Genomic DNA, 24,168 nt, shown 5'->3' on the forward strand with positions numbered 1-24,168 from the left:
GCTGGGCATTTTACACTCATTATCATATGTAATCGACATAGCAACCTGAGAGGTGGAGATAATTACTGTATCCCCACTGAACAAAGGAGAACACTGAGGCTCAGAATGTTCAATGACTAGGCCAAGGGTCCACGGTTGGTAAGTGACAGAACAGGGTTCCAAGCCACGCTTAAGCACTGCCTCATGAATTGTGGCCAGTAGGCATGGGCGGGTAGCCGCGAAGGAGAGCCTAAGGCGGGGAGGAGGACGAAGAAGAGACATTTGGGACTCTAGGAAGTTGAAATGGTGGCTTCGGAAGCCGCTCGGGGGTGAGACTGGGCGCGGTCCCAGGGCCCGGCGAGAGCCGCAGTGTGCCAGGCGGCGATCCATGTGGCCACGGGATTTTCCAGGCGCAGGGAGTTGGGCTTGCCAGGTGGGGGAAGCTGGTGGGGCGGGGCTTCGCTGGGTCCGCCCCTTGCCCAGGTGAGGCGCCCGCGACCCAGGCCGGAAGGGATGAAGCGCCCCCGCAGTGCTCGGAGGTGCAGGGTGCCCTGGCTGACCGGCTGGCGGGCCAGGCCTGCTGGGCTCCCCGGGACTGGCACGGCCGGCCGGGCCTTTGACGGGGGTGGTGGGGGAGGGTGCCGCGCCCTGCCCGGCCCAGGTGTCGCCTCCGGGGGCGGGGTTTGGGAACCCGGCAGCGGGAGATTCCCGGCCGGACTGGGGGGCGGGCGTCGAGGGACAGAAGCGGACGAGACAAGGCAGAGGCGGGCGGCGCGGGGAGCGCGCAGAGCGGGCAAAGCCGCCAGCATGTTCTCCCGCAACCACCGGAGCCGGGTCACCGTGGCCAGGGGCTCCGCCCTGGAGATGGAGTTCAAACGCGGCCGCTTCCGACTCAGCCTCTTCAGCGACCCGCCCGAGGTGAGAGTCCCGCGCCCCCGCCTCGCCCTTCGCCGGCTCCCGCAGCCCGGCCGCCTCGGCCGCCCGCCCCCGCCCGTGCGCACGCCGAGGGGCGGAGACGCCGCGGTCCGGCCGCCAGCCGGTTGTTGTTGACTTAACAAGTAAGGCGCGGACCGTCTGCACGTTACTCGGACCCGCGCCATCCGACACTCCCTGACCCCGTTGGGATGATTTGCTTCTGCCTGGAAAAACTCCGGGTTGGCTTCAATTTAAGGGGCTCCAGGCTGGATTCCCAAAATGTGCCTGGACCCTGGCCCCTCCCGGGCATCCCGGGACAGAGGGCGGTGGGCAGCTGGGCGGGCCCCAACAGCTCAGACTCTTGGCCTGGGCGCCCGCTCCTTCCGCGGCCGCCAGCCCCATCCCACAACCTGTCTCAACCGCCTGGGACAGCCTCCGTCATCAGTCTCCACTTCTAGGCGAGGTCTGCCCCCTTCGCCGAAGCCCTCCCCAACAGCTCCTCTGTGCCCCTGAAGGGCTAGGAGAGTGGGGGGTGAGGGGGATTCCCTTTTAACGATTTGGGGTTATTTCCCACACCCAAACTTTCAGCCTCCTTTCCTAGGGCCTAAGTGGAGTCCAGCCTCTAATCTGACAGTTTCCTCCGCGGCCCACCGCTCTCCCGCGGTCGTTGCCCAGGTCTGACCCTACAATGTACCTCCCTCGGCAGGGGCTGAAGGGTGTGAGGCTGAGCTAGGACTGAGTGGGCGAGTAGCAACAGTAAAGAGGCTGTCCCCAAGGTCAGCTCTCCTTCCCTGCTGAGCCTGGAAAGGGTTAAGTGAGGGGACCCTCCTCCCGCCCCCCTCTCCCTCGCTGCCTGGATTCCAGGCCTGGCTTCTGCCCTTTCCCCCCAGCCTGCCCAGAACAAAGGCCCTTTCACACCCGTATCCCGGTATCCCGGGCCTTCTGTGACTCAGAAGCTAGTGGACCTGGGCGAGAGGGCCTTTGTCGGGTCCCGCACAAGCAACTCCGCGTGGGGCCAGCGTGGGGGGAGTGAAGGGCGAGCCCGGGGACCAAAAGGAGGGGCCTGTGAGCTGGGGCCGCCCCCGGGATAAGCCCAGCCTTTGGGGGCCAGCCCCGAGGAGGCGCCGGGGCGGAGCAGGGCCCAGCCGGCTGCCGAGGGGAGTGTGACTCCGTGGGCCTGGGGTGGGGGTTGGGGGTGCAAAGCTACAGCTGGCTGGGAATCGGGGCTGGTTTCCTGTCTGGAAGGGAAGGGGCCCGCAGAGGGGAGCGGGGGCAGCAGCAGACAGGCACTCCCCTGCCTTTCTCCCTCCTTCTCCTCCCTTCTGCTGGAAAAGCGAGGTAACTGTGAGCCCAGGGTGGGGCAGGCTGGATGGGGGCCCCAAGTTGGATGAGGTGACCCTGGGGGTTGGGCTGCATTTACTGCTTTGTCCCACTCCCTGTTCTCACTCTCCCCTCAAGTCCTCACCTCCATCCCTCTTCTTCCTCAAACTAAGCCAGAACCCCGCTCAGAAAGCTCCAACCGCCTGACAAACCCCACGACTCTGTAGAACCTGCATGCAGCGTCCCCTTCCTGCCCCTTCCAGCTGTGCCTGCCCCTCACGCCCTGCCGGCACACAGATTCTCTGTCTACCAGGCCAGGGATGTGGGCGGGGGCTGGGGAGGGGCCAGAGTTGCAATGAAAGGGCCTTTTTCTTCCACAGCTGGGGGAACAGCTGCCACCAAAGCAAGACTGGACACTTCGTGCCCAGAGCCCCCTCTGCAGCTGGCCGCCCCTCCTGGGACCCTGCTCATCCTCACCTCGCTTTCCTTTGCTCCCATGCCCGGCTCCCACCAGGGCCCTGGAACAGCGGTAGGCAAGAAAAGTTTGTCACAGCAGCCAGAAGGGTCTAACAGGAGTGCAGAAGGACAAGGGCAGTCTCTGCCCTCTGCCCAAGAGCTGCCCACTTCTTTCGAGACCAGGGGAGCAGCGGGAGGAGGAACTGTGGGGGCAGCGTGGTGCCTGCCCGCCCCACCCCTCTGGAGGGGTCAACAAGGGAAGGGGCACTGGGGGGCACAGAGATGCAGGACAGATTGCACATCCTGGAGGACCTGAATATGCTCTACATTCGGCAGATGGCGCTCAGCCTGGAGGTAAAGTCCCCACCCCTGGAGTACACCTCCTCCACATGCATCCCAGCCCCAGTCTCTGCCCTGCCTATTCCTGCTGGGGCTGAGGGGGGAGGGCGGGGCCCACTCAAAGTGGGGAGAGGGGCAGGTGGTTCTGTATGCCCTACTTTGGGTGCTGCGTGTGGACCCAGGCTCAGTTCTGCCAATCAGAGCGTTATGTTGGCAACAGGGCCTTCACACCTATTTCTGGAGGCTCTGTGGGTGGGTGTGGATGTGTGTTCTGGGGCCAAGGGCTCCTTTTAGGTATAGGAAGAAGAGAGGAGTTCAGTGTGAGAGAGGTTTGCAGGAAGGATGTGGCCTTACGAGAGAAGGGGAATGGGACTCTGGAGCAGGATGTAAGGATTCTGCTGGCCCTGGAGATGGCAGGGAGCTGTTTATTAGTTTATTATTCTTAAACACATTTATCGAGCACCTGCTATATGCCAAGCTCCTTTCTAGAGCATGGAATACCTCAGTGAACAAGATAGGAAAGGTCCATTCTACTGGGGGAACAGATGATAAACATGCGGGCACATAAATGATCTCACAGTGAAATGATGATGAAAACAGGGGCGTGTAATAAGCATCAGGTCGGGGAGGCAGCATTAGATGTGGAGGTCAGGGAAGACCTCTGTGAGGCGTTGGTTGAGCTGAGACCAGAGGGATATGAAGATATATGAAGCTTGAAGGAAGGGCTTTCCAGACAGAGGGCATAGCAAGGGCAAAGGTCCTTACCTGGATGAGTTCCAGTTCTAGTGTGGCTGGAACACAGTAGCTGGGTTTGAGCTCATGGGCAGGGGCCAGGTTATGCAGGGCCTTGAAGGCCATGACAAGGCACTTAGATTTTACTCTAAGTGTGATGTTGGCCCATGGAAGGGTTTTAGGCAGGGAGATGACGCATCTAATGTTTTAAAATGATGGCTGCTGTGGAGAACAGGCTAGGCCGGGGTGGGGGGTGGGAGAGAGGAGGGTTGGCAAGAGAGGTAGCAGAAGACCACCAGATAGGAGGTTGTTACAGCCCTACGGGAGTGAACCTGATGGCGTGGATTAAAGTGCTCGTGGTGGACACAGGGAGAAGGGGGTGGGTTTCAAACGATGGTGGAAGATCTGACAGGGCTTGCTGATGGACTGGATGTGAGGGCTGAGGCAGAGTGGACTCCAGGGTGAGTCCCAGGTATGTGGCTGAGCAACTGGGCAGTGTGGCCATTTACTGAGATGAGGAAGACGGAAGAGGCGGTGGAAGTGACTGCCTGGACCAGGCAGGCGGTTGCTTCTGAGGGAGGTCAGATGCAGGACAGTAAAGAGTCTAGACCAGGAAAGGCTATTTCTTGCACATGTGTTACCCCCACCCCCAGCAGGCCCCGCCCCCACTCCCTGGATCATAGTAGACATTACTAGACAGTCACGGCACTCTTTACCAACACGCCCAGCCGTGGCCTCAGGATCTTTCTCAGCACAACCTTGTGATAAATTGCGCAGGTTGTGTCCTTCACAAGAGCACCACAAAGCAGAGAGAGGAGTCCTGGCCTGGTTTCGGGCTGCATGAGGAGGGGGCACTTTTATCTAATTTGTTTGCCTGGAGAGGGTCATCTTTTTCTAATGTGCAGAAATGGTGCCCAGTGAGCCTGCTGGGATTCTGACACTACCTATTGTCCTGTGTTGCACATGAGGTACAACTGATGTGCCATCCCTAGTCCTCTGCACTGCCCATGTTACTGGTTACATGTGGCTATTGAAATTTAATTTATTAATTAAAGTGAAATAAAATTAAAAATTTAGTTTCTTAGTTGCTTTAGCTACATTTCAAGTGCTTGATGGCTACTGAACATTTCCGTCATCACAGATTTTATTGGACAGAGCTGGTCTAGGTATTTAAGCATTTAACTTCGGCATCCCTCCACGTCATTCTTCTTCATAGAAGCTCTGCCCGTGTTCTGGGGCAGAGGAAGGGGGCTGAGATTTCACTTTGGTCACCTCTCCTTCAGCCGTGGGCTGAGGGTGCTGCGTTCTTTCTCCAGGAAGCTCAGCAGTTCCCCCACCCTCCTCCTGGAAAGAGAGACCCATTGATGTTTCAGGGATTTAGCGTGAGAGGTAGTCTGGAAGAGTAAATCTAAGAAGACTTTCTGGAGGAGGCAACTTAAGCTACAAGTAAAGGGGAGGTGGGAGTGAGAAAAAGGGAGTTTTTAAATATGTGCTGGGCCCAAGAAGAGGTTAGAGTTTCCCATTTAATCCTCAATCAGTGCTGTGAAGGAGGTGCTGTACTCCCCGGTTTACAAACTGAGGCTCCAGAGGTTAAGTTCTCACAGCTAGTCAAGTTCCTAAGCCAGGATTTGAACTTAGCCCTGTAGAGATTCTTAAGGGAGTAGAAGGTGATGAGAAGCAGAGAAGGAAGTCAGGGACAGAAGGGAGTGGGAGGGACAGGAAAGGATGTCCACAGAGGGCCTAATGTGTGCTGGGGCCTCTGTGTGACTCATCCTCCTTCAGCCCCTTGGGCCCTGACCCAGGTCCGCCTGACAGCCAACTCTGGGCTCTTTCCCAGGAGCCTGGTGAAAATGCTGCCTGCTTGATGGGGTGTGTGGGTGGGAAGGGGGTGACAAGAAGCTATCCCTGTGTGGGGAGATGGGGGCAAAGCACGGGGATCCAGACCCGTGTCAGGATTTCTGAGATGCCCTGCCCAAAGGGTGGGAGCCGGGATTTCTAGGGCACTCTCTGCCGTGGAGACGTGGGAGAGGGGATGTGGTGCCAGAGGGCAGTGGAGGGGGTAGCGGGGTGTCTGTGACACCAGTCCGGCTCGTCCAGGCTGGGCCCAGCGACTTCTCTGCGGCTCCAGTTATTCCAATTTATACACTGTCTTCCTCCTCACGCTCCTGGGCAAGGGGTCACCTTGGAGGGCAACCGCAATGCGGGGGGCCTCCCGACCTCCTGCAGCTCGAGCGCTGCGCTGAGGAGCCCTTTCCTGGGCGATGCGAGCACTCCCAGAGGCACTGTCGGGCCGCCACTGGGGCTCCGTGGTAGCGCCACCGGAGCCCAGAGCCTAGCCCGGCCAGGCACACGGAGGGACCGCCCGCGCCCCGGAGCCCTTCCTCGGCTCTCGCGGCAGTTGGGAGCTGATGTCGTCGGCGCCCCGAGCGCCGACGGCGGGGGTAGGGGAGGCCGTGCGGGCACCGGCCCCTCCGGCTCCCCGGACCTCGCGCGCTGCCTGCATCGGCGCCGCACGCCGGGCAATGGACAGGGCTTGGGAAGGACCCGTGAGTGCTAGACACAGGACCAAGAGGCTAGCCAGGAGAGGGCTTGAGGACGTCTCTCTTGTCTTCTACCCCCCTGCTTTCACCCGTTTGGGGGTGTTTGCGGTAGAAGCTAGATGCAGAATGGGATGGGGGATTGGCACACAGGGAAGTGTTGCAGAGGTGGGACCCAGTGCAGGCAGACATAGCGGGGGTGGGGGGAGCTGTGTAGTCTGGGAGGGCTTCCTGGTGGAGGGGTGCGTTGGGACTGGGTTGGCCTATTTCTGAAGGGTCAGGAAGGGAGACGGGTTGATAGTGCTGGGATAAGGGGTGATGAGAGCCTAGCCTAGCCCAGGAAATAGATTGTGAAGGAAGAATCTGCAGGGAAGCTGGACAAGACTTTTGGAAGCAGGAATTTAGGGTATTCAGATCTTGGAGACTTGAAGGCTGGAGCCACCAGGGACAGAAGCAAGGGCACAGGGTGTGGAAGAGAGGTGGCATGAGGGAGAAGACAGGTTATGGGTGGTCATATTCACCTCCCTCTTCCTACCTGGTGGCTCCACTTGGCTTGCCTCCTGAACTGATCTGTACACTGTAATGGGGTTAGTCTTCCACCTCCTCTCTGAAGCCTTCCCCATCACCTCAGCCAGAAGCAAACAGGGTCTGTTTCTTGCAAGTGTGTTTATGCCATGACATGGCACTTATGCAGCAGCCGTTAACGTCTGCATCTCTCACCTCTCGGCTGGATTTTAAATGTGGAGCCTTGGACAGCACAAGGATGCTCCAGTGTTTGTTGGGTGAATGCTACTGCTGCCCAAGTAGCATCATTACAATAAGCATCCTCACCATTCATGTACACCAAGTGGGAGGCATTGTGCTAAGTGCTTTATACTCCAGTCTCACTAAATCGTCACAACCGTAGGATGTGGGGACTGTTTCCATCCTCATTTTACAGAGGGAGAAACAGAGGCTTAGGGAGGTTCAGTAAGTTGCCCAGTGCTTTTAAAATAAGTTTCTTCCCAGCTTCTCAAGACTGGCAGGGCTGTGACTCAGACTGTTTTATGTCAAACTGGTGCTCTCACCCTCTGCTCTGTGCCAAGACCTCCAGAGCTCCAATCTGAGCGAATGTTCTGAGCATCCTGGTGCCTCTCCCAGTGCCCCCTCTCTGGCCCTTATACAAAGCCTGCTCAGCCCCTCACTCCTGACCTCCTGCCTCACCTGCCTTCCCATCCCCACTCCTTGCCTCTATCCTCACCTCCCAAGCTCAGAGGGCCAGCAGGTGGCAGATCCCCTAATTTGGGGTGTGTATGAGGTTCTGTGCAGCATGGGTGAACTGTATAGGTGGTATGCTCTTTCTCCACTGATCCCTTGCCAACTAGATGTCCCCCCTTATCACTTGAGTCTTTGGGGTAACCCAGGATGGCCTTTACTATCTGTGGCCATTCCCTTTAGTTGGGGGTTCTCAGCCCTGGCTGCACCTCAGAATCATTTGGGGAATTTTCAAAAAAATGAACATGCCTCACTCTTAGGAGATTCTTATTCTGCAAGTCTGAGGTGGGGCCTGGTAATTTTTTGTTAACTTAGAAGATTTAATTTTTTTAAAAGGTAACACAATTTCCAATAGTACCGTAGTAGAGTAGCATATATATAAAGTATCTTAAATCTGTTTTCTGTTCCTGGCTCCCAGTCCCACAACCACTACTATTTTATGCCTACCTATGTATATGGGTATCTTATATCGCTTAATGATGGAGATACGTCCTGAGAAGTGCATTGTTGGGCGATTTCATCATTGTGCAAACATCAGAGTGTACTTACACAAACCTAGATGGCATACCCTCCTACACACCTAGGCTATATGGTACCAGTCTTATGGGACCACCGTCGTATATGTGGTCCGTCACTGACTGAAATGGTGTTATGTGGCACATGACTGTATCACGCACAAATGAAAGCATGCTATAATACTGTTCTACTTTCTTTTCTCACTTCATATATTTTGAAGATTGTTTCATATCTGCACACATGTCCACCTCACTCTTTAATGTCTGTAATATTCCATATGCCATGCTATAGATGTGCTGTAGCTTATTTAACCAATGCCCTATTGACTTTTAATCTTGGTGTTTAAAATAATGCTGCTATGAATATTTTTGTATATTTGCCCATATTTTTAACTATATCTGTAGGAGAAACTCCTAGATATTGGATAGCTGGATCAAAGGATATGTGAATTTGTAGTTTTCACAGATTTTTCTAAATGGTACTCAAAAGAGGCTGAAAGAATTTAAACTCCCCCATCAAATGCACGAGGGCATCTGTATTTTTACAAATCTTCTCTGGTTATTCTTGGGCAACTGAGGTTGAGACTCAACCCTTGCTCTTAAGTTGCCTGAAACATAAGTTTCGTATCAGTTTCTCCTGGGCCACAGCCCACTTGGGAACTGGAGAGTGCTTCCACCTGTCCCCTGACTGACATTCCCTTCTCATCCTTCTCCCCACTCGGGCTAGGACACAGAGTTGCAGAGAAAACTAGACCATGAGATTCGGATGAGGGAAGGGGCCTGCAAGCTGCTGGCGGCCTGCTCCCAGCGTGAGCAGGCTCTGGAGGCCACCAAGAGCCTGCTGGTGTGCAACAGCCGCATCCTCAACTACATGGGCGAGCTGCAGCGGCGCAAGGAGGCGCAGGTGCTGGGGAAGACAGGCCGGCGGTGAGCAAGGGGAGGCGAGGCCTCATGAGGGGTAGTGGTGCGGCGTGTATTTCTACATGGAGTGTGAACCACCCTGAAGGTGCTGTCCCCATGAAGCCTTGTCAGGGGCCTGGAAGGCACCTCGGTGTTTTACCAGCAGCGTGCTACCCAGAGGTGCACTAGTGAGTAGCTAGGGCCGGACTCAAGAACGCCAGTGTATCTGGTGCAAGGCTGGCAGTCTGAGGGGTAGTTATGCAAAACCGCTACTTTGCTGAGCCCCACCTGTGATCTGATGACGCTGGCTGACTGGTTTGTGGAAAGCCAGTTCACCAAGTGGCCAATTTGCTGAATGGCCAATTTACTACCGGCTGACAATAGTTCATTGCACCTGGGGTTCACCATCAGCGGCAGGGACTGGGAAATGAATAATAAAAAACATTTAAGGGAAAGCCTACCCCTTCACATAAATTAGATTGTGCATTCTAAAAGGACTCAGCTTCGAGATGTGAAACACAGGCTACAAGGACGTTAAACTCTGCTGATCTGACAAATCTACAGTGAAATGGTTGAGGTGATGCTGTGGTAAAACTAAAATATTAGAGAAAATATTTGGCAAATTGATCGTTCTGAGAATTGGCCAGTTTTGGTAAATTTATCATTTGGAGAATTGGCTTCTGGCAAAGTAGTCTGCTTGACCCCACAAGGCTGAGTGGGGAGAAGGTCCCGGCCCCTCACTGGTATGGTGCCCATCCCAGCTCAGCCATGAAGGCTAACACAAGGAGAGGTCGCCAGGAGCCCTCCAGAGCTCACCTATGAAGCCCTGCCATGTCAGTCTGGCTAGGGACCTGGGGGCTGGGCCCTGGGCCAGGGGAGTCCTAGAGCCCCTGGGAACTGGACCTGGAGGGGAGTAGAGTCTTGAGGCCAGGCTAGGACAATGTGATTTGCCCACAGGCCTTCTGACAGCGGGCCACCCGCTGAGCGCTCCCCCTGCCGTGGCCGCGTCTGCATCTCTGGTAAGAAGCACAGCTACCCCAGCTGCTGGCACTCCTTGCCCAACCACAAGACCTCCTGCCCCATCTCAACATCTGTTCCTACCCCTCTGCCCCTTAGACCTCCGGATTCCACTCATGTGGAAGGACACAGAATATTTCAAGAACAAAGGCGGTGAGTTCCACACATGCTGGGACAAATTCAGGGGAGTGACTCAGGTTGGAGGCTCTTGTGGGGCAGTCTTGACCAGTTTGCCCTCTTTGTTCCCAGACTTGCACCGCTGGGCCGTGTTCCTGCTGCTGCAGCTAGGGGAACACATTCAGGACACAGAGATGATCCTGGTGGACAGGACCCTCACGGACATCTCCTTTCAGAACAATGTGCTCTTGTGAGTACCTCATCCCTGTGGTTCCCTCCTTTCTCTACTCTGCTTCAATGCTCAGATGAGGTAGCTACAAGGGAGGGGGAGAAGAGGGAGATGGGCCTTCCCATGGAGCTGTTCTGTACTTGCACATCCATCCTCCACCTCACTCCACCCCTCCTACCCCCATGCCTTCCTGGACTTCCCCAGGACCATCCTCCTCTCTTCCTCCCACGTTCTTATAGCTCTGAGGCAGGGCCAGACTTTGAACTGCGGCTGGAGCTGTATGGGGCCTGCATGGAAGAGGAGGGGGCCCTGGCTGGTGCCCCCAAGAGGCTTGCCACCAAACTCAGCAGCTCCCTGGGCCGTTCCTCAGGGAGGCGTGTCCGGGCATCACTGGAGAGTGCTGGGGGTTCGGGAAGCAGTCCCATCCTGCTCCCCACCCCGGCTGTGGGGTAAGGCCCTGTCTTCCCCCACTGCCCTCAGCTGCCTGCATCTTGACCACGGGTGACCCGGAGCTGTGCTGAGCATGCAGAACCTATTTTGCACTGCTGCCAGGACCAAGAGGAATGCAGGGAGAGCTCGATTCCAGGGTTTTCACCTTTTTGCAGCAGCAAACACAGCTTACGTAGCTAGAACAGAGCACCCTGGTTGGAGCACGGTAGCCTGGGCCCTGCAGTGTTGCCTGCAGGTGCCAGAAGGCACCCAGTGGAACCACTGAGCCTCTGAGGAGCAGTTTGAGAATCTCTAGGGTACTGAACAGAATGCTGATTTTTAGAGACAGACATGGGTTCAAATTTCAGCTCCACCACCTACCAGCTATAAATTATGGGCAAATTTCTTAACCTCTCTACACCTCAAGCTGCTTCATCTATAACTAAAGAATGCCACCAGCCTCACAGGGCTGTTGGGGTAACATCTTTAAAGCAAAGGACCCAGCATTCAGCAGGAGCTCAGTAAATGTTTGTTCCAGCCCCTGTGGGGGAGGCAAGCTAGTTTTCTGGGGGGCAGCCTGAACAATGGAACAGACCTGCTCAGCCCTTGCAGCCCCTGCCCTCTAACCTGCCCCTCAGTCGGCTGAGGCCCACAGCTCTGTCTGTCCTGCAGTGGTCCTCGTTACCACCTCTTGGCTCACACCACCCTCACCCTGGCAGCAGTGCAAGATGGGTTCCGCACACATGACCTCACCTTCGCCAGCCATGGTGAGTATGTGTGTGCGTGGAGGTCACTGGATGGTGAGAAGAGGGGGCCACTGGATGGTCCTCTTCACATTCCCCACCCTCACCCTGCACTTCCTCCACCCCAGAGGAGAACCCCGCCTGGCTGCCCCTTTATGGTAGCGTGTGTTGCCGCCTGGTGGCTCAGCCTCTCTGCATGACTCAGCCTACTGCCAGTGGTACCCTCAGGGTGCAGGTGAGGGGGCCCTGAGGAGTGGAAGGGAACAGGGAGAAGGCAGAGGAGAGCTGGATCACCTAGGAATCGAAGGACTATTGAAAAATCAAGATCTGGGTGGAGGAAGGAGGGTTATGGCAAGATGAGAGGAGGATCAGACGGCGGATCAGAGGGCGGGTAGAAAGGAGCAGATTCTTGATGGGGGCTGGGAAGAAGGGTGTTTGGGGGGGTGATTCCCCCAGAAAACCTGGAGTCATTTATGCAGCAAGCTGGGGAGCGGCTGGACTGGGCGCGAGTGCATGGAGTCCTGAAAGGCACAAACCTCTTCTGTTACCGGCACCCCGAAGACGCAGACACTGGGGAAGAGCCGCTGTTTACTGTTGCAATCAACAAGGTGATGGGTCCCCTGATGGTGAAGCCACCAGGTACCAGTGCCCAGGAGCCTCTCTTTCAGGCCCCAGGAGGGTGGGTGCAGACCTCAGCGGGATCGAAGCTAGCCTCCTGCTTCTAACAACACCACACCCAGCTTCAGGGCCAGGAATCCAGAGGGGACCATATTCTCCCCCACCAGCATCAATGGAAAAAGATTGTCCCTTCTACTCACCAACCTCAGCCCCTGCCAAGTCTCAGAGAGGGCTCTACAGCCAATCTAGGATTGTTCATCCTCCTTCCATCTTTCCCCTCAGATTCCAATCTGCATCTACTTCACTCTTTCCCAGTTTTCTCTCACAACCCAAGTCCATGACCCCGCTTTGCTCCCTAGCCCTTTTGCTGGCTCTCCTGCCAGCTTTTGTGGAAGTGCTGAGGGACCTTAGGCCTTAGCGTTCCTGCCCACCACCATGCCTTCCCCACCTCGCTCAGTCCCTCTTTCCTTGTCTCTATCTGCTCCTCTTTCCCCAAGGACCATCTGTCTCATCCCCAGTCCTTTCCTGCCACTCTTGCCCACTCTGGTCAGTAGGAGGCAAATGAGAGGGCTTGGCGAAAGCCCCACCAGCTCTTCCTCCTAAGGCAGGGGTGACCAAGCCTGCCTGATGTCACTGCTGACTTCTGTGACCAAGGTGGAAGCAGACCGCTTCTCTCTCCTGCAGGAGACTCGAGTCCGGGCAGGGGAGCTAGACCAGGCCGCAGGCCGGCCCTTCACCCTGAGCATCAGTAACCAGTATGGGGAGGACGAGGTGACGCACACCCTTCAGACAGAGAGTCGGGGAGCCCTGCAGAGCTGGATGGAGGCTCTGTGGCAGCTTTTCTTTGACATGAGTAAGAGCAGGGGTCTGGACTGAAGGGAGGGATTGGGGTTTGTTATTTTTACCAAAGGCCTCTATTTCAAGAATGTGTAGAAGGGAATGTAGCAGGGGAGAGGGTAGCCTGGCCCTCTCACAGTCCTCCCCTCCCACCCCCAATCAATGCTCCCCCTTCAGGCCAATGGAAGCAGTGCTGTGATGAAATCATGAAAATCGAAACCCCCGCTCCCCGGAAACCACCCCAAGTCCTGACCAAGCAGGGGTCCTTGTACCATGAGATGGGTGAGTGAAAGTGCCCTCTGGGAGCCTGAGGGGAAGCGGGGTGGGGGTTCTAAGGGAACCCAGATAATGGAAACAGAGAGAGAGCACACTGGGCGAAGGCAGAGCTCTGGAGACCCGAGTCCCCCTCAGTCCTGTTGTATTCCTTTCTCTTCTCCACTCTTAGAACCACCTCCACTAAAGTTGAAAACGAAAGCCCAAAGAACCAGATTCATTTCATGGATTTCTTTCCTAATTTTTTCTTTTCTGTTTCCCTTTCTGCATGCGGATTCCTGTCTCTTCCTGACCCTTCACTTGCCTGGCACTGCTTTCATTCTCCTCCTCTTTCTTGATTTATTCACACTTTTGTGAAACCCTCATCCCTGTTCATCCTGCACCCCATATCCCATAGTCTTATCAGAGGCCACGGCTCCAGGGGGCCCAGGTGAGGGGCTGCTCCTGCAGGATAACGCAATCTCGGCCGAGATCCGGGCTTTGCTTTCTTCCTATTACAGTGACAGGTGACGGTCAGGGCTGGGTAGGCCTGGGGCCTAAGCTCTGACTAGCCCCCTCCCCTCAACCCTTTCCTGGTGCCACAGCTATTGAGCCGCTGGATGACATCGCAGCGGTCACAGACATCCTGGCCCAGCGGGAGGGCGCGAGGCTGGAGATGCCCCCACCCTGGCTAGCAATGTTTACAGAGCAGCCTGCCCTGCCTAGTCCCTGCTCGCCTGCTTCAGTGGCCCCAGCCCCAGCCCGGACCCAGCCCCTGCCCTGGGGGCGACCGCGAACGTTCTCCCTGGATGCTGTCCCCCCAGACCACTCCCTTGGGGCTTCCTGCTCGGTGGCCCCTCTTCCCCAGCAGCGATCCCCACGGTCCAGAGGACTCTGCAGCAAAGGCCCGCCCCACACTTGGCTCCAGTCACCAGTGTGAGAGAGAAAAATGCTGGCCACAGGATCTGACCAGAAGAGAGGACCTGTGTGCAACTGGGTTCTGGATATGGCACTGTCCAGGTTGGCCAGCTTGGCCTCCCCCTCCTCTGCTGGACTGGGGGTAGGCTAGAGAGAGGGAACAGAAGCTCCTCTTAAGCTGTGGTTGCCATGGTGCTGAGGGACTCATTCCCGGGGCTGGCTGGGAACCCCTCAACCTTTCCTGGGAGAAAACTGGAACCAACCCTGCCCTCCCTCCCTGCACTAACCAGCTTTGAGGATGGCACTGAAGAGCCCCGGGAGGGAATGCACTTCCCTGTGACTCCCACATCAACCATTAAAGTTATTTAACAGCAGCCCTCACCTGGTTCTTGAGGACAGGTTGCCTCTCTGCTTGGTCTGGACTTGCCCCATCCCCTCATCCCTGGAGCTTAGCTCACTATTGTGAAGTATAACTGTGATACCGAGTAATCAGACAAGGGCTGGGTGGAGGGGGTACTTTATAAATACTACAGGGGGAAAGGAGGGCTGCTTTTCTCTCACACGCTGCTGAATCTCAGGATCTCAGCGAGGTCATAGCCAGTCACAGCAAAGGAGCTGCCTGAGGGATCACAGAATCGGGCACCACACACCTGGGTGTCAGGTACACACTCACCGTGACAGTGTTCCACCTGGGAGAGAAGAGGGCTGCTCAGGGCCTGCTGCCCCATGCTTGGGCTCCCCATTCCACTCATCTCACCACACACCTCAATGGAGCCACTCTCGGGGCTTCTGCTCAGCTTCCAGATGTGTACAAAGGTGTCCTCAGCTGCAGAGAGTAGCTACAGCAAAAAGGCAGGGAGGACAAGTGGGAGTTGGAACGTGGGGGGACAGGTATAGGCCAGAGTGCTGGGTCCAGGGGCTACATTGAGTGACAGAGACAAGCCTGTGGAGTTCCTCTCAACGTCCCAGCACCAGGAACAATGCTACGGAGGGATGGAGGAGGAGACTGACCTTGCCCACCTCAGGAGCCAGGTCGAGGGCACAGAGGGCCCGGGCGTGGGCGTTGATCTGGACATGCAGAATTCCCGTACTGGCCTCATACAGACGCACTTGCCCGTTCCCATAGCCTGCTGCCACAGTCCCCTGCCACAGCTGCACGGAAGGGCACGGGACCCTGCAAGGGCGATACCCCACTGTGATTTCCCCAGACCCAAGGCCACTCCCCACCCTGAAGCTACCTCAGGAAGGCCTCAGCCTCCTTCTACCTCACCTACCCGAATCCTGGAATTTGGGTCAATAATTTGAATTCAGGCCCTGACCGCCAGACACACAGCAAGCCTGAGTCATCTGCCGTCACCACGTCAGCCACGCAGTCCTGAGGGGAAAGGCAAGATCAGCCCTTCCCCCTCTCCCCTGCTGGGTCCTGTGCACAGATCTTCCTCAACTCACAATAGGGTTACGTCCTGATAAATCCATCGTAAGTTTAAAATATCATTAATTCAAAATGCATTTAATACGCCTAACCTACCGAATATCATAGCTTAGCCTAGCCTACTTCAAACGTGCTCAGAACACTTACATTAGCCTACCATTGGGCAAAATCATCTAACATAAAGCCTATTTTATAATCAAGTGTTGAATATATCATGTAATTTATTGAATACTGTGCTGAAAGTGAAAACCAGAATGGTCGTATGGATACCAGATGGTTGTAAGTGTATGGGTTGTTTACCCTCGTGATCGCGTGGCCAACTGGGAGCTGCAGCTCACTGCCCGCTGCCTAGCATCAAGAGCGAGTATTGTACTGCGTATCACCGCGTATCAAAATTCAAAATTTAAAGTATGGTTTCTACTGAATGCCTATGGCTTTCACAAAATCGTAAAATCAAAAAATTGTCAGTCGAAGCATAAGTCAGGGACTGTCTCTACAGGGCAGGAGGGGAAGGGAGACAGTATTTGCATCTCTGCCTCCAGGGAAAGGGCAAGATGTGGAGCCCTCACCAGCTGGATCCAGGGTTCCCTCGGGAAGCATACAGTGCTTAAAATGCTTTCCTTACATTCCTTATAGAGTCTCCCGCCAACCCCCACCCCACACCATGTGTTAGGAGGGGCTATCTAATTGTCCTCACTGCATGGATGATAGAATGAAGGCCATACTGTTATGATCTTCTGGCGGTCTTGCAGTGAGCCAGTCACAGTCCTGACTAGACTCTGGGCCTCCTGAAACCCCCAACCCCAGGCAGCCAACATAGGCCATGGGCCCAGCTTGGTGCCAGGTGCAGTGGAGGATATGAATTAGAAGATACATACCTTCTTCTCAAGAGGTTTGCAATCCAATAGGGGAGACAAGAGTTGTCTTTGAGGGCAGTACCAATTCAGGGTTCAGCTAGGGGAGATGAGTGGGAGCTGGAATAGGGGGAAGGCTTCCCTGAGTGGGAGACACTGCAGGTGGGCCTGAATGGGGAGGACTTGCCCAAGTCCAGAGAAGGAAGCTGCACATGTCAGAGCTGGAAAGCATCTTAGAAATCATCTGTTCCAACTCCTCAATTCACACCAGTATTGAAAAGTGTCAGTGAACTATTAAATGCCATGTAAATATAGAGAATGTCTGGCTTCATCACTGGACCTGAGGTTGCTAAAGCCTAGCAAAGTGCAGCAGTTTGCCCAAAGTCATCCAGCTGCTTAGTGGTCGAGCCAAGACTTGAACCCAGGTCCCCTGCCTCCCAAGGTGGGGAAGGCTCCCAGGCTCACTGGAACAGGTAGGGGGAATCCACTCACCTGTCCCTGGGCAAGCTCCGTGGCAATGTCTGTGACTGGTGTCTGGTGACCAGCCAGCTCTTCGCTCAGTATGACGTTGGGACCCTTGGCTGGGATGTCAAACACAAGTACTCGGCCAGACCACGTTCCTGCAGAACCAGTGCCCCACTGATGGCTTCCTGATCCTCCCAAGTCTCCAGCCACCAGACTCAGCACTTCCTCCATCCCAGAAACCTTATTAAAAACTCACCCCTCACAGCTCCAACAGCCCTGCCTTTCCATTCACTTCCCATATTCTATTCCATCCTGCCCCTCTGAAACCCTCTATGGCTTTTTGGAGTCTCTGAAACCCCACCTCACTCCCATCCTTCCCTCTAACCCTCCACAATGTCCTCAAACCTTCAGCATCTTCTGGCCAAAGCCCATACCCCCGTACCGCAGCACCCCCAATGCCCTGCTCTTGGCCCCCTCACCCACACAGATGAAGTGGCCACTGGCAGCAATTCCTCGGGCAAACACAGCCTGTACTGAGTATGAAAAGGGAAAACTATTAGAAATAGTGCCCTCCCCCCCACCCCCCGCCCCAGCAAACACTCTCTACTCCTACCCCACTCAGTCTTGCAGGTACCTGGAGAGGCATCTCCAGAGCCCAGCGCATGCCAATAGACCATGACAGAGCCATCAGATTCATACATCTGGAAGACAAGGGCAAGGACGGGGTCACAGCCCAGCTGACTTTTGCTGAGCTCTGTGCTGAGTACTTCACATACTCAGGTTAGCTTTAGCCCATTTAATCCTCAAAACAACTCTGGCAGGTAGGCACTACTTTTATCCCCATTTTACAGAGGAGGACACTGAGGTTCTGAGAAGTTAACTAAATTGCCCAAGGTCATACAGCTAGTAAAGGGGGAGATATTGGAGATGGTACTTGGGAATTGGAAATGATGGAAGGAATAAAGATGAGAAATAAGGATGAGTGTGCTAAGCATGTGAAAAGTTTGGAAGTGTTTAGAAGCAGTTGGGGAAGCGGCAAGGGGCCTTGGAGAGGAGTTGAGAAGACTCTACTGGGTGATGCCAGGAAGGTCCTCTTCTTACCTGTATTCCTCGATGTGAGGTGAGCACCAGCAATACTCTGAAGGGGAGGACACACCAGTGCACCTGCAGGGAGGTGGATGGGAGTAGGGAGAAGTGGTCAGAGCAAGGGACATAAGGACTCAGTGGAAATTCAGAGAGCTAGAGAAGTCCTGTTCCTTGGGGTTTGGAGAGGACAGGGTTAGATCGGGTTCAGCAACACCGTCCCAACTCCGTGCCTCACCTGGGTGATAAGTGGAGGGCTCACTCCAGCTCCCCCCTTAGCGTGGAGCTGGCGCTGGGCCAAGGGCACACCCTCAGGAGCAGCGCTGAGAAGCTGGGCGCTGGGTCCATGGACTACCCCAAAATGTGTGAGGTTGTGGACAGGTAGTGGCAGCACACTGAGGTTGTTGCACAGGGCGGCAGCCGAGCATCGAAGGGGGATGGAGCTCTCCCGGCGGAACATCCTAGGGGAGAGACTGCCGAATCACGAGGCGCGCGGGAAACAGAAGACACCGGAGTTCCTGCGGGGGGTGGGGGGTGCTGTCATGAAGCACTAGGGAAGACTCCTGAGACTCGGTCATGATGTGATGGGGGGCCCTGAGGACTGTGATGAGAGGGTCACATGCACGGGGAGGGTCTCTTGGTGCAGGAGAGGGGAGCCCCAGGGCTGAGTCATGGGGAGATGGGGGAATCCCAGAGGAGGAATGGTGATGGCAGAGGACCCATTGGCCCCAAGCGCCCGAGCCAAGGCGGGATGAGGCACGGTAGTCCCCAGACCTTTCCTCCCTCGGTTCGGCTCCCCGAAGACCCCGGCCCGGGTCAGAGGTCACACCAGCAGCCCCAGGTCAGCTTGCCTGACTCCAGGGTCCTCGGGTCCCGCGGAATCCGCCGCCACCATAGAGACGACGCACGTACGCACGGCCGTTGGGCGGGGCGAGTAACCCGATCGTGCAGCGAGCTGCGCGGTTGCTGGGGCAACTGTGGACGTGGCGAGCCGCCCTGCGCACCGCGGCGTTGCCCGGCGATCTTTACGCGGCAGCGGCGGCCGCAGGGAGGCGGGGTGAAGCTGCTGAAACCGCGGGGTTGGAGCGACAGCTGCGGCGATGGCGCACGAAGGCTCGGTGAGCTTCAGATCAACTAGGGGTGCGCCAGCCGGGATCCGCCGTTAAGGTCGGCGTCGGGAACCGTGGGCCACCTCCGCGCCTCCCGACGCCGGCCCACCACCGGGCCGTTCAAGATGACCAAGGGAGCCACATCGGTACTTGGGCAAAAAACCTACACCTGCACCACGCCCACTCCCACGCTTTGTCACACTCGGGACCTGAGGGAAAGGGTCAAATGGGTAGTGCAGAGCCCAACAAAAAGTGACTTTGGAAACAGCTAATGTATGTAATAGGTCTCTTTCGTTGAGGTACCCGATTAAATAAATAAACCAGAATTGGTCAGGCGTTGGGGAGAGATGTTGCTAAATTATCCATTTCGAGAATTTCAGGAGGAAGAAATGGATTAAACAACTCTGAGGCTGCACTTGAAAGTCAAATTGTTTAAAAGCCAAAAAAAATTTTTAAATAAAACAGATTGAAGAGCTTTTGTGCAACAATATCTCTGGCCCCTCTGGCCAGGCCACGTCTAGGTACGGTCACTATCACGGGTGTCACATGAGAGGCTGGGAGGTGAAGTCTAAGGAACTGACTCTCCTCTCCTAGCCTTACCTGCTCTGCGCTGGCCAAGCCTGGACTGGGCTGTTGGCCATTCCTTGGGCTTGCCAGAGAGGCGAAATACGGCTTAAGGGATCTTAAATTCAGTGTGAGGTTTAGGAAACACCAGATTTGGTGGAGAATGAATTTTGGGGCACATCAAGTATGAGGCAATAAGGTTGGGGGTGGGGAGGCAAAGGTTTGGGAAGATTATGTTTGGAGGTAAATTTTGGAAGGAGTCAGGTTCAGGGAGACTGTTATGGGGAAGTGAAGAGGCTCCCAAGAATCTGCTAGTAAATTTCTATGTTCATAAAATGAATTTTTGGGACTAGTCTTTTTAAGTGGGTTTTTCTTGAGTATAAAAGGATACAAACTCATTGCAGAGAACTTACAAAATAGAGAAGAGCATAGGAAAGAAACATACCCACTGTTACAATTTTGGTGTTTTCCTTCAACACATACTGGTTTACATATCTGAGATCATACTTGATATGTAATTTTGTATCCTGTTTCTTTCATTTAACATTACATCATAAGTGTTTTCCTATGCGATTGCAAATTCTTCCTAAAGATTACCTTTACTCATTGCATAACATTCCATCATATAGATAGTGCACAATTAGCCGTATATTCTCTTTTTGTTAAACATGTTTTCAATATTCTGCTATTATAAATGACACCACAAGGAATATGTTGGAGAATATATTTTTATTTTCATTTCAGAGTATGCCTTTGGGTGTATTTGTAAAACTGAAATTGATGTTTTTGAAGGTTGGACATCTTTTCAAATGTTTATGAGTCATCTGTAGTCCCACTTGTGTGAAATGTTATGTCTTGCTTATTATCCTTGTCTTATGATTTTTCTTATTTTGTATGTTTTTAATATATTGGAGGATATTTATTCTTTTTTATATTTGTTGCAAATATTTTTGGGGCAGCAGGATAAAGTCAGGCTCTGTAGTCAGACCTGAATATGCATTATGACTCCACTAGTACTTCCTTGCCATATGATCCTGGGCAAATTCTGTAAAATGGGGATAAAAATGTTACATAGTCTAAAAAATGTAGGAATTGAGTAAATGTATGTGACTGATATACTTTAAGCGCCAGTAAATCCTAACTACTAATATCAGCTTGTAATTAGGAACTTTTAAAAAATAAGTGAAGGAAACGACCTATATCTATACACCTATCTACCTATTTATTATTTTTCACATTACTTTTATGTTTAGGCAGTTCTTGCTCATCCAGAGATTATATGACAATTTAACCTATTTTTCCTACATTATATTTTTTGTTTATATTTTTGTTTTATTTGTGTGTGTTTATCCTTTAATCCATCTGGAATTTTATTTAGATGAATATTGTGAAATGAGGATCTAAGTTGATTTGGGGGATGGGTGGGGACTCTAAACAGCACCAGTAATTCCAGTACGATTTATTGACTCATCTTTCTCAGGATGAACTCTCAAGAATTTGGGACGCTTTCAACTAGTGCAAATAGCAAGGACTGTGGAGTTAGAGCTGTATATAGCCTGAGTATACTGTGTGATCCCACGCAAGTGATGGTTAACTTGTGTCAAGTCTGTTTCTTTGTCTGTAAAATGGGCTTAGTGAGCTGTTATGAAAGTTAAATTAGCTAAGTCAGTCACCTAAAAAGCATCTGTCACATAGTAGGCTCTTAGTAAACTGTCCCTTTCAAAAGGCTTTTCCTTCCTACTGGACAACTTGAGAAAGCTTCCTCCAAGTCTAGAGCTGCTTCTCGGTTCCACTTCCGGTGTCCTGCCCTGATTGCCCTGTTTCTTTCCCACAGAGGCAGGAGAGGCAGGTCCGAGACCGCGGGGTGACCCGATCCAAGGCAGAAAAGGTGCGGCCGCCTACGGTGCTGGTGCCGCAGGTGGAAGTCGTGCCTGGGCGGCTCACCGAGGCCGAGTGGATGGCTCTCACGGCACTCGAGGAAGGCGAAGACATCGTGGGGGACATCTTGGCCGATCTGCTTGCGCGAGTCATGGGCTCTGCTTTCAAAGTCTACCTGACCCAGCAGGTGGGCCTGGATCTCGGTCCTCCAGACCCATCTTCCCCCTCTCCAACTCCTTCCTGCCGGGCTAAGACCCTCTCTTGCCCCCGTAGTGCGTTCCATTCACCATCAGCCAGGCCCGGGAGGCCATGCTGCAGATCATTGAGTGGCGCTTCCTGGCCCGGGACGAGGGAGAATCTGCAGTGGCCGAGGACCCCACGTGGGGCGAGGACGAGGAGCCCTCGGCATGCACGACGGACGCCTGGGCTCAGGGATCTGTGCCTGTGCTGCGCGCGCCCTCCTCTGTGGGGCTGGAGGAGACTTTCCAAGGCGAAGTAAGCCCAGCCCCTAGCTCCCTTCGAACTCCCCCCGCCGCGTCTTCATTCTCCTCAGGGCCTCTCTGGACTCTTCCACCCGTAGTTCCTCTCGCCCTTTTCTCATGTCTCACTACCCATCTCCCACCCCGGGTGCATTTCTCCAGGACCAAGGGATCGTGGACCAGATCCCTTTAGGAAGACCGTGGATGGATACAGGAGCACAGGAGCAGATGGAATCTTGGGAGCGTTCTCCCGAGCTGAGAGTCACCCCTGGCGCCCCACCCACTCTGGAGCTGTTTCAAGAGAGAGGGCCCGGGCGTCCTTTAGAGGGACTGGACGGCCAGGCTAGAAGCCACCTGTCCTCGGCCGGGTCCTTGAACGGGAGCCTCCAGCCGTCGGTGGAGATGGCGTGCATCCGCAGTCCTCACTATTCTCTGGAGTGCTCCCGCGTAGCCAGCCCCCAGGCCTCCGCCGAGAGGGCGCAGCCCCTCAGCTCCCAGTTCTCACTCGAGGACCTCTACTATTGCACGCCCCAGCTGCACGCTGCTGGGGACCGGCCGGAGCTCAAGAAGGAGAAGATACCCCGCGTCGCCTCGGGTGTGTCAGTGGCCAGCCCCTCTGCGGGCGACTCCACCACAGTCAGGCCCTCCGCATCGTTCCAGCCGCAGCAGCCGCAATGCCCGGACGCTGGGCTGAGCATGCCTCACTACAGGGTGGGCCGCAAGGTGGCGGTGGCGCGCCTGGACCCCGCGCGGCTGCCGCGCCACTGGGTGCGCCCGCTGGCCGAAGTTCTACTTCCAGACTCCGAGGCGCGTCCACTGGAAGCCTACCGCGGACGCCCGCGGGGCAAGAAGACCGAGGCCACGGCCGGACCCCTAGCCCCCGGCCCCGGCGTCCACGTCTCCCCCGAAGTTTTCTTCCCTTTCCTGCCTGGCGTTCCTTTCCGTGCCTTAGGCCCCTGCCCCGCCCTCCAATTACCCACTTTAAGCTTGGGCCTACCGTCGCCAGGCTTCGGATCAAACCTGCCCTTTCCCAGACCCGGTCTCCGCTTTCTCGCCACGCACCCGGTGCTCCCTGACGTGGCCCGCACCCCCAGCCCCAAACTGTGGCCGGGTGCCAAGTGGCCCAGGGGCTGGGATGGAGACGCCGAGTTGCTGGGTGACCTATGGGCCGGCCGCACCCGCGTACCTCCACAGGGCCTGAATCCTGGGGACCAGGAGGGCCAGGATCCTCACAGGTGGCCTCATCCTGAGCCCCGAGTCCTCGAGGCCACGTCCCAGGTGATGTGGAAACCCATGTTGCTGCCGGAAGCAATGAAGCTGGCTCCTGGTGTGAGCATGTGGAACCCAACTACCCAGGTGCTGCTCAGCTCTGCAGCATCCCAGCAGGAGGACAAAGGCGGCCCAGCCTCTCCTCCCATTGAGCAGGACCCCATCCAGACAGGTGCCCCGAAGCCACAGGTGACGGTGGCACAGCTAATAAAGAACTCAACCCCCAAAGTGTGGTCACTCTCCTCCAAGTACCTGCCCCATACTGGGTCCTGAACCTCTGGCGGTGGGAATCCTACCTTCCTTCTGTCTGCTTGCCAGAAATAAACACCTGAGCTGCTTAACCAATTGTCCTGATATCTCTGTCAGTTTCTTCCAAGGGTATATACTCTCACTGAACTGGAGAGGAGCAGTTGTCCTGCAGGCCTACAAAAATATGGAACACTGGCTCCAGGGAACAACCCCATTACCACCCCTAGGAGACCCTCTTTAGGGCAGAGGCTGCTCCCCAGCAGAGGCGTTCTGGAGAACCACGCCCCTCCCGGCAGAGGAGCAGACAGCAGGGCTAAAGTGGCAGCTGCCTCAGCTGGAGAGGAGGAGGAAGGGGATGGCCCTGCTTAAGTGCAGACTGACTCAAGACATGAAGAGTTTGAGTTCTTGCTTCTCCAGTCACTGGAGCTCTGTCAATTAACCTTAAAGTGCAAATAGAGAATTAGAGCCCTGCAGGGCTGGGGAAGCCGTGACTCTTGATATTTGATTTGGACCTTTGACTGGGGTGAGGCAATCAAGTGGCTTGGGCATGCAATTTAAGGAGGAACTCACTCTCAGGCTCAAACAGCGTGCTTGAACAAATCCAAGAGTATTTGCTCCCTTAAATTCTGTGTCTTAGGCTCCACACCAGCCTCACTGCTAATCCCCACACAGCTTTGAC

At 55.0% G+C, this 24,168-nt stretch overlaps 3 protein-coding genes across 10 annotated transcripts; 2 read left to right on the forward strand and 1 right to left on the reverse strand.

Moving 5' to 3' along the window:
- Positions 1-674: 674 nt before the first annotated feature.
- RTKN (rhotekin) lies at positions 675-14,618 on the forward strand. 4 transcript variants are annotated; one of them, XM_058550886.1, is made up of 13 exons: positions 840-897; positions 2,595-3,024; positions 8,775-8,974; positions 9,905-9,966; positions 10,064-10,117; positions 10,214-10,331; positions 10,550-10,759; positions 11,412-11,506; positions 11,611-11,717; positions 11,962-12,090; positions 12,785-12,953; positions 13,115-13,219; positions 13,795-14,618. In XM_058550886.1, the coding sequence occupies exons 2-13, from the start codon at positions 2,953-2,955 to the stop codon at positions 14,127-14,129; spliced, it is 1,656 nt and encodes a 551-aa protein (XP_058406869.1). In that variant the 5' UTR covers positions 840-897; positions 2,595-2,952; the 3' UTR covers positions 14,130-14,618. The 4 variants fall into 4 exon arrangements, with proteins under 4 accessions (XP_058406871.1, XP_058406868.1, XP_058406869.1 ...); XM_058550887.1 differs by lacking the exon at positions 840-897 and adding an exon at positions 2,158-2,232; XM_058550888.1 differs by lacking the exons at positions 2,595-3,024; positions 13,795-14,618 and adding an exon at positions 13,608-13,776 and having other exon boundaries at positions 675-897.
- Positions 13,982-18,836, reverse strand: WDR54 (WD repeat domain 54). 3 transcript variants are annotated; one of them, XM_058550889.1, is made up of 10 exons: positions 18,793-18,836; positions 18,180-18,402; positions 17,960-18,022; positions 17,493-17,559; positions 17,338-17,391; positions 16,886-17,013; positions 15,382-15,482; positions 15,119-15,281; positions 14,872-14,946; positions 13,982-14,796 (listed from the first exon to the last, which is right to left on the reverse strand). In XM_058550889.1, the coding sequence occupies exons 1-10, from the start codon at positions 18,834-18,836 to the stop codon at positions 14,665-14,667; spliced, it is 1,050 nt and encodes a 349-aa protein (XP_058406872.1). In that variant the 3' UTR covers positions 13,982-14,664. The 3 variants fall into 3 exon arrangements, with proteins under 3 accessions (XP_058406872.1, XP_058406874.1, XP_058406873.1); XM_058550891.1 differs by lacking the exon at positions 18,793-18,836 and adding an exon at positions 18,716-18,775 and having other exon boundaries at positions 13,983-14,796; XM_058550890.1 differs by lacking the exon at positions 18,793-18,836 and adding an exon at positions 18,716-18,759 and having other exon boundaries at positions 13,983-14,796; positions 18,180-18,459.
- A 127-nt stretch (positions 18,837-18,963) lies between these two features.
- On the forward strand, positions 18,964-24,167 carry C12H2orf81 (chromosome 12 C2orf81 homolog). 3 transcript variants are annotated; one of them, XM_058550894.1, is made up of 4 exons: positions 18,964-19,059; positions 21,449-21,679; positions 21,766-22,028; positions 22,073-24,167. In XM_058550894.1, exons 1-4 carry the CDS (start codon positions 19,042-19,044, stop codon positions 23,511-23,513), a joined length of 1,953 nt encoding a protein of 650 aa, XP_058406877.1. In that variant the 5' UTR covers positions 18,964-19,041; the 3' UTR covers positions 23,514-24,167. The 3 variants fall into 3 exon arrangements, with proteins under 3 accessions (XP_058406877.1, XP_058406876.1, XP_058406875.1); XM_058550893.1 differs by having other exon boundaries at positions 21,766-21,987; positions 22,134-23,859; XM_058550892.1 differs by lacking the exon at positions 18,964-19,059 and adding an exon at positions 19,094-19,196 and having other exon boundaries at positions 21,766-21,987; positions 22,134-23,860.
- Position 24,168: the final 1 nt, after the last annotated feature.

This window comes from Diceros bicornis, chromosome 12 (genome assembly GCF_020826845.1).
Source record: "Diceros bicornis minor isolate mBicDic1 chromosome 12, mDicBic1.mat.cur, whole genome shotgun sequence".
In the NCBI taxonomy this organism is placed as follows: domain Eukaryota; kingdom Metazoa; phylum Chordata; class Mammalia; order Perissodactyla; family Rhinocerotidae; genus Diceros; species Diceros bicornis.

Coding starts and splice junctions, on each gene's coding strand:
- RTKN (XM_058550885.1), top strand. CDS start 787: ATGTTCTCCCGCAACCACCGGAGCCGGGTCACCGTGGCCAGGGGCTCC. Junction 8,975..9,904: donor CTGGGGAAGACAGGCCGGCG/GTGAGCAAGGGG, acceptor ATTTGCCCACAG/GCCTTCTGACAGCGGGCCAC. Junction 11,507..11,610: donor CCTCACCTTCGCCAGCCATG/GTGAGTATGTGT, acceptor CCTCCACCCCAG/AGGAGAACCCCGCCTGGCTG.
- WDR54 (XM_058550889.1), bottom strand. CDS start 18,836: ATGGTGGCGGCGGATTCCGCGGGACCCGAGGACCCTGGAGTCAG. Junction 18,403..18,792: donor CCCGAGGACCCTGGAGTCAG/GCAAGCTGACCT, acceptor TCTCTCCCCTAG/GATGTTCCGCCGGGAGAGCT. Junction 17,560..17,959: donor CCTCACATCGAGGAATACAG/GTAAGAAGAGGA, acceptor CTTGTCTTCCAG/ATGTATGAATCTGATGGCTC.
- C12H2orf81 (XM_058550894.1), top strand. Junction 21,680..21,765: donor AAGTCTACCTGACCCAGCAG/GTGGGCCTGGAT, acceptor TTGCCCCCGTAG/TGCGTTCCATTCACCATCAG. Junction 22,029..22,072: donor CTTCGAACTCCCCCCGCCGC/GTCTTCATTCTC, acceptor TTCCACCCGTAG/TTCCTCTCGCCCTTTTCTCA.